A 10322-nucleotide genomic window follows, 5' to 3' on the forward strand; every position below is an offset into this window, starting at 1 on the left:
ACATTCAATTTAGGATATGAGTGCGAGCTAGAATACTGATGCAGGAAAATATCATCCTCAGCATAAGCAAACTATGTTTGGGGCTCAACTAATAGGGAATGTTGTGAATACTACTCTAATAAACTAAAAGGGAGAATGTTTGATTGTGAGAAACAATATAATTTTCCAATGAACTCTAGCTCTATTAGCACCTCCTCCCCTTGCATTTAATTCGTAGGTATATAACACAGAATTAAATTCTGGATTCCTCTTCTCTTTCAAGGGGGCATCCCAACAAAATAAAATGAGATGTGGGCATGATTCCATTAATAGGCATTGTTTTCAAGCACCAAACAGTATTATCCAACACTCAATCCAGGTAATATACAACAAAGCCTAGAGATTTTACCAACTCCAACAAACAAAAGGTATCTCAAACAATTAAGAGCACAAGTACTTAGCCAGAGTTGATGTAGGACAAGCTGCAGGACAAAAGACTCTAGGAGGGGGCCTTTATTTGGGAAACAAAGAAAAGGGATGGGACTTGGGAATTAGCACCTAGGGCTTGCTTGACCAACATCAAGCAGATGACATAGAAAAATAGATAACCTCCTCAGCATTAGCACAGAGAGCTACTTGGAAGTTGGGAGTCAACACCAAGCATAAAAGGAACCCATGAATCAGCACTTGTGCATGCTTGGAATCAGAGCCCCAAGCATTAGAATAAAACCCCCAAATTTTATAAATCCATAATTAACCGGTTACAATAGCAAACTTGAGACCCTTTAAATAGTCCCGAAATTACATCTTATATGGACAGAAAATAAAACCATAACGAGACTACATAATATATGGAAATAACATTCAAATAACAGTCAAATCTCTCAGCATCAATCAGTGGCAATCGGCATCAATCACCATCAATCAAGTCCAACAAAATCAATCATATTGATAGGTCTGATTTGTTGTCTGCATCAAGATCCTAACTTTATTTAGATGCCAATAAGCTCTTCAACTGCATAGATTGGAGGAAATATCAAAAGAAATACACTTACTAAACAGACTACAAAATTCTCAACATCAGTAAACATTGAGGAGCTATGTAGACATAAGACTTTATGAATCCCCACCGAACCAGGGTGTTAAAGCAATAAAGAAGAAAATTAGAAGCAGCCAGAAACTATAATAACCTAGCGAATATAGGTAATTCATATCCTAAACCATTAAACATTAATGAAATGGACTAACCATTAAAATAAAAATAAAAAACTCTGGACAAATTAAAAATCATTAACATCAAGAATATAACTCCCAAACCTTAAACCAAAACCTGCACACATTAATTTAAAAAAAAAAAAAAAAAATTATTCAAGCAACATGATCAGTATAACAAAATAAGAGTTCAAATCTTAAAAATTATCTTTATAAAAAAAATTGCATATTCTCAAATAGTCACTATAATCCATAACCCAACTTACTAACCGTAGCATACAACTAACCAATAACATTCCATCATTTGCTTCTAGGAGCCACAAACAATTTATATAAACAAAGCCACCTTATAACCATAGGCAAATTACCCAGTCCCACTTAGTAAATACAGCATACAACTAACCAATGGTTTTTTTATGAACATGTAGTTTCTTAACAGCCCAATAAAATTCAGTATGATAACGCATAGCTGGTCTTATAAAACCAAAAACAATAAAAATAAATAAATAAATAAATAAAACCCACAAACCAACCAAGAGCCTTGTAGCTCAACAGGCACTTCCTGGTATTTCCAACTGAGACATCCAGGGAGGTTCAAATCCCATTATTGATTTATCAAATACCCATAAAAACACAACCCAACTACTAGCAAAAAGCAGATAACTTAACATTAAAACATGAAACATCAACAGTGGCATCATCATCACGATAGAAATAGAGAATAACAATAACAATTAATATACACACACTCCAAACCCAATAAGAAGAAGAAGAAGAAGAAAAAGAGAGTCTAGGACTCCTCGTTTAGGAATTTTTACTTCTTGTGGCTGCCACGGACGCCAGGGCGTGGTTTACTGGACTCAACAACATGGGAAGCGTGGAGATTGACGAGCTTGGAATCGTCAAAAGGAAGCTTAGGGTGCTTAGCATCATGGTGGATCTGCATGGATTTGAGATCCGGAGCTGTGATCTTGCAGTGAGGACACTCAAGCTTCGCATGGCCGCCTTTCTCAGATCCTGACCTATCAGCCCGACCAGCTTTTCCTCCTCCTCTGTTTGTGGTTGCGGCGTCAACTTTTGCTGCGATCTCCTTCGCTGTGTGCTTCTTTGGCTTCGCTTTTCCTGTCATGGTTTAAGAGAGAGAGAGAGAGAGAGAGAGATATGAAACCCTAGGTTTTTGATTTGGGATTGGGGGAGAGAGAGAGAGAGATTGGTAGAAAATCAATGGATTACAGATATATATAGTATGGGCATATAGAGAGAGAGAGAGAGAGAGACCCCGTGTGTGTCCGTATCCGTATCCGTGTGTTTTTGGTCTATAGGGATTTGATTTGATGGGTTTGGGTTTATGAGGACTTCGTCAGGTTTAGTTTTAGGTGCGGCCCAATTTCGTTTCATTTATTGCTCTAAATACAAGAATTTCAATCTATATGTCTAATTTTCGATCTTTAATGCCATGTCAAGATATCAATTGATTTTTTTAGTATAAATACTTTAATCTCTTATTTAATGATAAAAGACTTTACTACTTAGAATACACTCTTTTTTTGTTTCTATATTTCATTCATATTTTCAATTTGATTCTCAAGTATTCACAACTTTCATTCTAGTCTATATTTTCAAATTTGTTGCCATTTTGATCCATATTGTCATCCTACTTACAAAATAACATCTAATAAAAATTTATATATTATTTAACCACATAGGCATTTTTCGTAAGTGAAATGATCACAATGACCAAAATCATAGCAGTTTTAAAAATATTAGAATTAAAATGAAAACTTATGGATGAAATTGAAAATATGATTAAAATATAGGGACCAAAAAAGTGTTTTTCCCTTCTTTTAAAAAAAAAAAATTTGAGAAATATGTTGATTATAGACACAACTTTTTCTCTATGTACCAGCCTGAACCGATGTTCTAGCCAAAATTTCAGCATTCCAACTGAAATACATGTTTCGAACCAGAATGGATTTCCGGGATTTGTTGGAAATACTCGAATCTAATATGAAAAAGTCGTTTGAAAGTAGATTTGAATCTAAACATACCTTCATAATTGATGCAGTAGCAAATTAGAATGAAGTATAGAATGGAAAGAAGACTCCTGGATCTCCATTTGTTATTCGGTCAAACCAAGAGAGTAAAAGACTAAAAAGATAATTGTTAGTTACTACTGTTTGTTGGTAAGAGATAAGATTTTAGTGAATAAGAGCATTCACAATAAGGTTGTTAAAATAGCTTCAAAGCTATTTTAGCAACACAAACACTAGAAAGGCCCTTACATCAAAGGTGCCAAACTTAAATTTTTTTTAGCAACTTGCTACAGTAAATTGTTACTAGTAACAACACACCGTAGCAAATTGCTACCTTTTTTTATTAATTTTTTCTCTCTCTATCACATGCCTCTCGCTCAAGTCTCTTCTCTCTCATCTCTCAGTTCTCTCTTCTATCTCTCTCTCTTGTGCCTCTTTCTCATAACTCTCTCCAAAACTCTAATCTTTCTTCTCTTTGCTGGTGACTTCCCCACTGCCATTACTCCACCGGCATTCGTCCCTCATTGGTGGTTGGGCTGCCTGTATGGGTTTTGGTGGGTTATGGCTGAGTTGATCTCATAGGTGGGTTTTGGTGGGTTAATCTCATGGTTAGGTTGTGGCTGGGTGTCAGTTGGGCTGGCTAGGTTGATCTTGAGGGTGGGTTTTGGTTTGGTTGTGGTTGGTTGATTGTGGGCTTTTTTTTTTTTCCCTCCAGTGATTGAGGCTGGTTGCTAGGTTCTTGTGGTTGTGGACCTCGAAATTTTCATTTTTCTCAAAACAACATTTCATTTTCCTCCGATGGTTGCTAGGTTCTTTTTTGCTCTAAGGTGGTTGCTGGGTTCTTAAAACAACGTTGTACTTAGCTTTTAGCCATGTCTTGGATTTTTGGGCATCAACGCAGGATTTGTAAGTTTTTGTTGGTTTTGATATGGGTTTAAAATTTGCAGTGGTCAGATTCGTGGGTTTGGCTGTGCTCAATGGTGTCACCATCAGCTTGGTTGTGCTTGATGGTGTCACTGTGGGTCTGTGGGTGCAACAAGGGGGAGTACGCCTCGGCTAAGTGGACCGCAATGGAGAAGAAAATGGAGTTGCCACCTAGAGTAGGTCTAGGAGCCATAAGTATAGCGTCCTTCATGGAAGGACTGATCTACTGCCAAAGCATATGTCCGGAGTTTAGGTATAGGGATGGGAAGATGTTAGGCACCCAACCCCACCCGAACCATGGGTTAGCTTCCATTCATTGTGTCTTACATCTTAATCTCATTAAAGTTATATTCAACATTTATCATTCTAGTCTCACACACATGCTAGCATCTAAGCAATCAACATGACATTTTTCATCCCAAACCCTAACATGCATCTATCACACATAGCATCGTATCATATCCAAGGGCAAAAACAAATTATAGGAGAATCAAACAAACATGTTATTGCATTTTAGATATCAAAGGCATGGCATCCACACTAACATATTCATGTTCATCAACCCTAGACAAAAATCATGTCCTAAACAAATGCATGTTCATATGAATACATAACATACCTCTCATTGCAACACATAACCTATGCATCAATGCATGATCATGTTATATGCATGTTCATGGCATATCAACAAGATTAAAGATTTACCCTAATCTAGCATGTAAAGAACAAACAACAAAAAAAACATGGAGGCAGAGACATATTCATATAGAAAACTAGGACAAAATAGAGACATATTAAACAAATAAAACAAAGAAACAAGAGCCAAAAGGATTCGAATTAGGGTTTTTAGGCATGAGTATGTGTGCACATACATAGGACCTGTGTACACAGCCTAGTTGTATGTGTATGCATACTTTGAGTATGCATGTGCATGCAGAAAGCATGCATGCACATACACGCTCTAAACCCTAATCCAGAAAATAAGAACACAGTAACACATAAACTAAATCTAGCAACCTAACATGCTTAAAACAACAAGACAAAGCAGACCTATGCTAAACAAACATGTTAAACATATATAAAACGAAAGAAACAAGAGAAAAATAGATTTAATCAAAGAAAAGGATGCAAGAAGAGCTAGAACCTTTACCTCCAAAACAAAGGCTCCTTGGCTTGATTTTGATCGTTCCCCACAATCAATTTAGTCATAACCAAACTAAAATAAGTTAGTTAAACCTTAAAACTCGAAGATTAAGATTAGAAAAGGTCTCAATCAGAAAAATATTAACTTGAGGATGTTCTGTGAAAATCTCCCTTTGCATTTTCTATCTTTTGAAAACCATGTACGACTTTTTATAGTCAGAAAATAGGGGTTTGGAATGGCTCCCAAACAATGTGGGATTTATTCCAAACCAAGTTTTAAATGCAGAAAATTTGCTTTTCATAGTTTCTGGAACCCTAGCATGTGCACGCATGCCAATGTATGCATACGCATGCACATAGCATGCGCACGTAGAGCTTAAGCATGCGTGCATATACGTGTGTATGGGTACGCATGCCCTAGGGTTTCTATGGCATTTCTTTTCCAAAAATAGCTTATTTAGATTCATAAAAGAGTTATATTTTTCAAAAAAACTTTCCTTAAGTCAATTTCAATCTGGTTAGGTCCTAAACCAACCTTGGGCCTTAAAATTCCAACATCATTAAGGAATGGGGGCCTGAGTTGTATGGGGTTCAAAATGCAATGTCTATAGATGTCCCTCTTTTGATTTGTGAACTCTACTAATAGAATCAAAAGAATAAGAGACAAAAAATTTTTTTTTTCGAAGTATGGCTCAAGCCTAACCCACGCATACGGCAAATAGCACGCATACATTTGGCGAGGTGTAGCTTCATAGAGTTTCGTGGGATTCGTATATTTGAAATCCCACCTTTTTCTCTATCTTTATCTTTATCTCTATCTCTTTTATTGTGTCCGCATATTCAATTCCCTCGAGATATGTGCACAAGTTTTGTATTCTTCTTTTCTGACTTGTATAGGGCTTGTGTTTAGGGGTGTTCGTGGTGTGATGCAGTGCGATTTTGGGCCATTTTTAGCACCGCACTTTGCGGTGTAGTTTAACCAAAATCATAATTACACCGTACCTCATTTTTGCGATCACATGTGCGGTGCGGTTTAGAGTTTAGGCAAAACCATAACCGTACTGTACCTTATTTTTTTGGTCACTTGTGTGGTGCAATGTATAAGATGCAATTTGAACGGTTTGAAACCAGTATATTTTACAAATTTTGGGCTTTTCCTGTCTAGCCAAAAACTGATTTTCCTTTTGTTTTAGGTCAAGTTTTAAACTATTGAGCTAGTTTTTCTTTATTTTAAGTTGGCTTTCCTAATCAACACTTGCTAGGATTATTAAACTTTTTTTTTTTTGTTGAAAACTAGGGATATTAAACTACTAATAATATATTTAATATTAAAAAAATAAATATATTAATATATACAGAGGGTGTGGTGCAGTGCGGTTTATGTGGTTTTCTTATTATAAAACCACAAACTGCACTGCACCTTGCAATGCGGTATGGTGCGGTGCATTGTTACATGCGGTGCGGTGTGGTTATGCCATTTTACGGGTGGTTTTGGTATGGTTTATGCGGTTTTGGCGTTTTGGTGAACACCATTACTTGTGCTTGCATATTCAATTCCTGCAGGATATGTGCACAAGTGGCCTTCATAGTTTTGATTTACAAGGAAGTCCTTGGTGTAAGATCCACTGGGGAGAATAACTTGTTAAGGAGTGTGTTGGTGGCCCATGAGGGAGCCTTTTTGGTAATTTTGACCTACGAGGAAGCCTTTGATGATGTGTAGTCCATTGAGGAGAACTTGTTTCTTCTCCTTCAAAACTCATTGGGGAACTTGTGTTGATTCTACTCACAAGGGAGTTTCCTTAACTCTTTGGGGGAATTCTTTTCTTCACAACCCTTGAGGGAGTTGTCCTTGTGCCTTGGACCCGTGGGGGAGTCTGCCATGATACTTGGAAAAAATTGTTTATTCTGTAACTTACCGGGGATTTGGTTGATGGTCTTAACTCACAAGGGAGTTTCCTTAGTGATTTTTAGTCCTCGGAGGGGTGTTCTTGATCCTTTCACACCATTGGAGATGCTTTGAGAGTCCTTGTGTCTTCCACCCAATTAAGGGTGTTTTTGTCATCTTCGGCTTCATTCTTGAATTTTTCGATGGTGTCACATGTAGTTTAGTGGGAGGCCTAAACTACATGTAGTTTAGTCATCAGGCCTTCCCCTGCCTCTTCATTTTTCTCCAATGGTTACCAACCATTTCTTTTTCTTTTTATTCTTCTTCATCTTTTTCAACTCTTCATATTCTCTCTAACTCTCTAACTTCCATCTTTACTCTACGAAAACCTTCTGCCTCTCTCTCATTTCTTCATCTCTCACAATCTGATCATCTCTTTCTCCTTCAAACTCTCTCATCCTTTCCAATGGCACCCAAGTCCAAAACCAAGAGAACCTCCTACTTGATTTCCGGTGACATCTTCAATCTCACACATTGGAATGGGGCTACAAGGCTAACTGAGTCTCTCATATTGACATACAAGCCACAAAATCATCTCTCAGAGGGTGCAAGGGCCGGGTTAGTAAGTTTTTCAAACTTTTCTCATTTTCAAGTTTTGCTTTGATCTTCAATTTTAATCCATTTTTAGACTTGTAAATGCTTGGGTTTTGTTGTGGGATGGGTTTAGATGAAAACTTGATGCCTTAGGAAGGGTAAGAACATGTTTAGGATGAGTTTTGATTAAAAAAAAGAAAAGGCCGAAATATTGAGAGGCTCTCTTTATCTGTGTTCATGCATGCGTATGTGTCAAGCATGTGTGCGTAGCCTACATTCATGTGTGCACATGCTACATTCATACATACGTGTTCGTGTTCATCAGTCCATTTAGACGCATGATCAAACATGTGTACGCATGCAGAGACCCTGCGCATGCAAATGTGGGCCTGTTTACGCATACTAGTACTCAAAAACCTCAATTTTCATTATTTTGACTCATTTTCACCTATTTTTTTTATCCAATTGCATTTCTCATATTCTCTTTTCATCTTTTTATAAGTCTTGCCCCCTTTCTTAGGTAGGGGTAGTACTAGCCACGTCTCTTCATGGTACATGGCCTTGACTAATGACATAAAGGCCTTGGTGCATGCAATCGGTGGGAGTTCCGCCAGTGCCGTCCTAGAGAAAACACTGGCTGAGAGGTGGTGGGACACTACCCACACCTTTCACATTGTTGAGAGGGAGATGACAATGTCTCCCTATGACTTTCACCTAATGACCGGTCTTAGGTTCGACAGTCCTATCATTAATTTGAAGGGTGAGTCGGGTATTGAGTTGAGCATAGAGCTATTGGGGTGGAGGCACATGACAGAGACAGTCCATTACTTCGATCTTGGGATGGACCACAGACCTCTTCCTCGGGATATGCTTGAGGATTATGCCTAGATGGTTAGGGCATTTTTACTGTATATACTAGGGGCATACCTATTCGCTAGCAGGGGGCAAACGGTGTTCTTGAGGTGGCTAGCTCTCTTTTGCGACTTTGGAAAAGCTTGGGAGGCTAATTGTGGCCAGGCTTGTCTCGTTTACTTGTACTCATCCTTGGACACACTCAGCCAAGGGACTCTCCGCCAGCTGATGGGGCCTTAGAAGCTTCTTCAGGTCAGTTCTCTCTTCCTTTTCTTTTATAGCTTCTTACAAACATGTACTTCGTACCTTTGCAAACTAATGTTCATCCATATGTCATCTAGGTTTACAAAACTGCATCTCATACTTTTGCAAGCTGTGTCCATGTCTTTATCTTACAAACGATCTTACCACTGTATATGTATCTTGCAAATTATCATCTTGCAAGTTATACCTTGTCTATCTTGCAAATTGTCATCTACTTTCTTGCAAACTGTCATCTTGCAAATTGTGCCTTCTCTTTTCAGCGTTGGGCCATGAAATACAGTCTTTATACTCGTGAAGCAAGGGTGGACTTGAGGAGCTTTCCTTCAATCAGGGCTTATTTCAATGAGCTTTCTTTTGAAGAGGTGAGTAGAGATCCTTCTCTCATTACTTTCTTTTTCATGTTTACTAGGGTTCTCCTTCTAACCCTATGTGTTGTCACAGGTTATATGGAGCCCTTGGGCAAGTGTTCCTCCTATTACAAACCCTAATTTGGAAGAGGCTACCATCACTGCTTTTGGGATCACCCAGCTTTTAGTGGGTGTTGATTTGAGAGTCCTCTACCTGGCTAAGAGGGTTTGTTGCCAACTAGTGGGCGCAGATGCACGGCGGGTTCCAATGGATCCTCCATAGTTCATGCTTGCCCCACTTTCCATGACCGATGCTAAGTACCAGTTGTAAAGGAGCGGCATTCCCTATGCCGAGCGACTCATGGATGATCTGGACTACGCTGAGTTCAGCGAGACTCATCTCATGCCTTCCTTCTTTGCAAAAGTATGTATTCTTTCGTTTTCACTTTCCTTTCTCTTCTTACATTTTCTTGCACATGGTGATACTCAATTGTGATGATTATGTCAGGATGTAGCTGGTCTTGCTACCAGTGGTCCTGTTGCCCCTCCTCGTTTACCTTGGTCAGTCTATGCTAATGGCCCTAATGGCTTTACTCGAGAGCTTCCTATGGGACGTAACCTGAATGCCATGGGTTATCCCTTTCGAGAGGGTACACGAGCGGTGAGCTCTCTTTCATCCTTGTCTTGTATTTTCTTTTCTTACATCTCTTAAAACTTGTTCTAACATTGTCTTCTTTTGTAATCTAGCCCACTATGGAGGATCATAAGGAGCTTGCCTAGCTTACTAGGAACCTCAAGTTGGAAGTGGCCGAGTATTCCAGGCAAATCTATGGTCCTAGAGGGTTTGCCCACCTGAGAGGTGATAATGATGATGATGGTGATGACCCTGAGACAACTTTGAGCTATCAGCCAAGGAAGAGGCACTATCGGTGATGACCCTATAGACAAACAGTTAGACATAAACACAGACACACAACATATTTTCTGTTTTATTTCCTTTTTATTAGCATGAATCTCTGCACTTTCGATTTTTTTTTTTTAAGACATTGGGTAGTATTTTAAGAACATCTTTACATTTCTGCTTTTATT

At 38.5% G+C, this 10322-nt stretch overlaps 1 protein-coding gene across 1 annotated transcript; it reads right to left on the minus strand.

Moving 5' to 3' along the window:
- Positions 1-666: 666 nt before the first annotated feature.
- LOC115991443 (protein METHYLENE BLUE SENSITIVITY 1) lies at positions 667-2494 on the minus strand. Its single transcript, XM_031115137.1, has 2 exons — positions 2010-2494; positions 667-994 (listed from the first exon to the last, which is right to left on the minus strand). The coding sequence occupies exons 1-2, from the start codon at positions 2318-2320 to the stop codon at positions 991-993; spliced, it is 315 nt and encodes a 104-aa protein (XP_030970997.1). The 5' UTR covers positions 2321-2494; the 3' UTR covers positions 667-990.
- Positions 2495-10322: the final 7828 nt, after the last annotated feature.

Source organism: Quercus lobata, chromosome 1 (genome assembly GCF_001633185.2).
Source record: "Quercus lobata isolate SW786 chromosome 1, ValleyOak3.0 Primary Assembly, whole genome shotgun sequence".
Classification (NCBI taxonomy): domain Eukaryota; kingdom Viridiplantae; phylum Streptophyta; class Magnoliopsida; order Fagales; family Fagaceae; genus Quercus; species Quercus lobata.

Excerpts from the sequence above, each read along its gene's own strand:
- LOC115991443 (XM_031115137.1), bottom strand. The coding sequence starts at position 2,320 with ATGACAGGAAAAGCGAAGCCAAAGAAGCACACAGCGAAGGAGATCGCA.